Raw genomic sequence first — 2998 nt, 5'->3', positions numbered from 1 at the left:
GGGGTGGTGCTGCTGCTGCTGGGGGTGGTGCTGCTGCTGCTGGGGGTGGTGCTTGGAGGTTGTGCTGCTGCTGCTGCTGCTGCTGTTGCTGCTGCTGCTGCTGCTTGGGGTCCTGCTTGGGGTGCTGTAGTACTGCTGCTGCAGCTGGGGGTCACTCTTGTGCTGCTGTGCTTGCTGCTGCTGCTCGTGTTTGTGGTGTTGTTGCTGCTCCTGGTGGTGGTGTCGCTGCTGCTGCTACTGGTGGTGGTGGTGGTGCTGGTGTCGCTGCTGCTGCTGCTGCTGCTGGAAGGAAGCATTCGGTGCTTCTAGTTGTCGCTGCTGCTGCCGGCGGATCTCGCGCTGCTGCTCCCGTATCTCTCCCGTTGATGCTGCTGCTGCCACCTGACCTGAGAAGCATGAGGCACTCTTGCTGCTGCTGCTGCTGCTGCTGCTGCTGCTGCTGCTGCTGCTGCTGCAGGAGGTGGGCTACGTGCAGGGAATGAACTTCGTGGCTGGAGCTCTTCTTTACCACAGCAACACGACGGTCCACTGGTCCTCTCGTGGTCCACCGGGTTCAGCGATGCGTTTGCTGCAGGAGGACGAGGACCCTGCTGCTGCTGCTGCTGCTGCTGCTGCTGCTGCAGCAGCAGCAGCGGGCGGCGGCTGCGGGGGCCCCCAGGGGGCCCCCAACGCAGCACACTTCACACTCAGGACTCGGGAAAATAGGGTCTTTTGGCTTTTTGTTTCTCTTTTTTATTTTTATGAATTAAGGAGACTTTATCTTCCAGCTCTTCCGGGGGTTTTCGAGCGCTGCGCTGCGCTGCAGCAAATGCTCAGCGTGCAGGCGCCCCAGCTGCTCGAGCACCTCGTCAGCTGCTGCTGCTGCTGCTGCTGCTGCTGCTGTTGTTGGCGCGCTGCTGCTGCTGCTGGGCCTGCTGTTGGCTGCTGCTGCCGTTGCGGCGCTGCTGCGTCGGCTGTAGGGTCTGGGAACGAGGCGCCTGCTGCTCTGAAGCGTGTTCTGCTGCTGCTGCTGCTGCTGCTGCTGCTGCTGCTACTCTCTGTTGCATTTGCTGCTGCGTGTGTGCAGCAATTATGCGGTGTCTCTCTTCCCTTGTTGGCTTCGGATTGGCTGCTGACTCTCTTCGCGTACAGCATTCCCCTTCCCGCCCTTTCCCTTGTCTTCACGTGAGGGTTTAGGGTTTAGGGTTTAGGGTTTAGGGTTTAGGGTGTGGGATATCTTTCGGAAGCTGGGGGCAAGGATCGTGTACTTGAGCCTTTTTAAGTCCTCTCCTTTCCTCGCCGCCAGAGAAAGCAACAACTCAGGGTTTAGGGTTTAGGGTTTAGGGTTTAGGGTTTGCGCGCAGCCAGTTTTTCGAAGAGGGTTGGGTATTTCTTTGCAAGTTGGTTTGCGCTCGCCTGAGGCGAATGGAAGCAGCAATTTTGGAAGCAACAGACATTGTGGAGGTCGTTACCATTGCCAAGGCAAGCTGCTGCTGCTGCTGCTGCTGCTGGGGGTGCTGCTGCTGCTGGGGGTGCTGCTGCTGCTGTGGGTGCTGCTGCTGCTGTGAGTGCTGCTGCTGCTGTGGGTGCTGCTGCTGCTGTGGGTGCTGCTGCTGCTGTGGATGCTGCTGCTGCTGTGGATGCTGCTGCTGTGGGTGCTGCTGCTGCTGCAGCTGCTGTGAGTTCTGCTGCTGCTGCTGCTGCTGTGGGTGCTGTGGCTCACCGCCTTGCTGGAGCGGTGTACTGCTGCTGCGACCAGCTTTGGTGCTGCTGCAAGCCTTCGTTTGCTGCTGCTGCGCTTTCTGCCGGTGCTGCTGCTGCTGCTGCTGCTGCTGCTGGTTGGGGACGACGGCGAGACGGCGCTGCCGACTTTGCTGCTGCCCTTGCTCCACATGCTGCTGCTGCTGCTGCTGCTGCTGCTGCACGGCCGTCCTCTCATCGCGCTCGCGGCTGCGGCTCATCCCCCTCCCCGCCAGCGCTGCTGCTGCTGCTGCTGCTGCTGCTGCTGCAGACGTCGCCGCCGCCCGCGCGTCTGGGGGCTGTGGGGGGCGCAGTGCTGTCTTGGCTTTCTGCTGCTTCCGAAACAGCAGCAAAAGCTGGCCTGGGGGGAGAGCAAGGCAGCCGCGTGCTGCAGTCCGTTTCTTCCGCCATTCGCAGACACCAGAAGCAGCAGCTGCACCCCCTCAGCAACAACCCTTCCGTGCGGGCTCCTGCTGCTGCTGCTGCTGCTGCTTTCGTCGTGCTGCTGCTGCTGCTGCTGCTGTTTTCGTCGTGCTGCTGCTGCTGCTGCTGTTTTCGTCGTGCTGCTGCTGCTGCTGCAGTAGCAACGGGGCTTCGCAGGGAAGCTCCGTGATCCTGCAGTGCATGCAGTGTTTGCATGCTGCACCCTCTGCTGCTGCTGCTGCTGCTGCTGCTTCTGCTGCTACAGAATGACCCGAACAGCTGCGCGAGTGGCGCCGGCTGGTGCGCCATAGTCGACGACGTGCTGGAAATGAATTCGGACAGAAGGGCCTGTAAGGGAAGAATTTGCTGCTGCTGCTCTGCTTCTTGCTGCTGTTGCTGCTGCTGCTGCTGCTGCTGGCTGTGCTGTGGCGTCCGATGCCATTGCTGCTGCTGTTGCTCTGCGGGGACTGCTAACGCCCTGCTATCAGTGGCCTGTTGCTGACGCGTCATTGGCTGTGTCTCAGTTGTTCACGCCTTTGCTGCTGCTGCTGCTGCTGCTGCTGCTACAGTTATCGAGATGGAGTTGAACATGCTGCAGCAGCAGCGGCCACTACCTCCGCAGCCGGCGCCCGTGGGATCGTGCGATCCCGTGTGGCGGCGGCTGGACGAAGCAATGGAGTTGCTGTCGCAGCGGAAAGCAGCAGGAGCAGCAGTAGCAGGAGCAGCAGCAGCAGGAGCAGCAGCAGAAGGAGCAGCAGCAGGGCCAGCAGCAGCCAGAGGCTTCGAAGCTGCTGCTGCTCCCTCCCTCTCTCCCGTGTCTTCTGCGTCGACAACAGCGTGCAGATCAGTTGCTTCC

At 61.2% G+C, this 2998-nt stretch overlaps 1 protein-coding gene across 1 annotated transcript; it reads right to left on the bottom strand.

Moving 5' to 3' along the window:
- Window positions 1–2170: 2170 nt before the first annotated feature.
- ETH_00007590 (uncharacterized protein) lies at window positions 2171–2652 on the bottom strand (the record flags this gene model as incomplete). The annotated part of the gene is made up of 1 exon (XM_013378969.1): window positions 2171–2652. A coding segment is annotated over one exon (482 nt), but the record flags the coding sequence as incomplete, so codon positions are not given.
- Between the last annotated feature and the right edge of the window lie 346 nt (window positions 2653–2998).

The sequence above is a fragment of the Eimeria tenella genome, genomic scaffold (genome assembly GCF_000499545.2).
Source record: "Eimeria tenella Houghton genomic scaffold, Eth_scaff1238, whole genome shotgun sequence".
Taxonomy (NCBI): domain Eukaryota; phylum Apicomplexa; class Conoidasida; order Eucoccidiorida; family Eimeriidae; genus Eimeria; species Eimeria tenella.
This window is presented reverse-complemented; position numbering and strand designations above follow the sequence as displayed.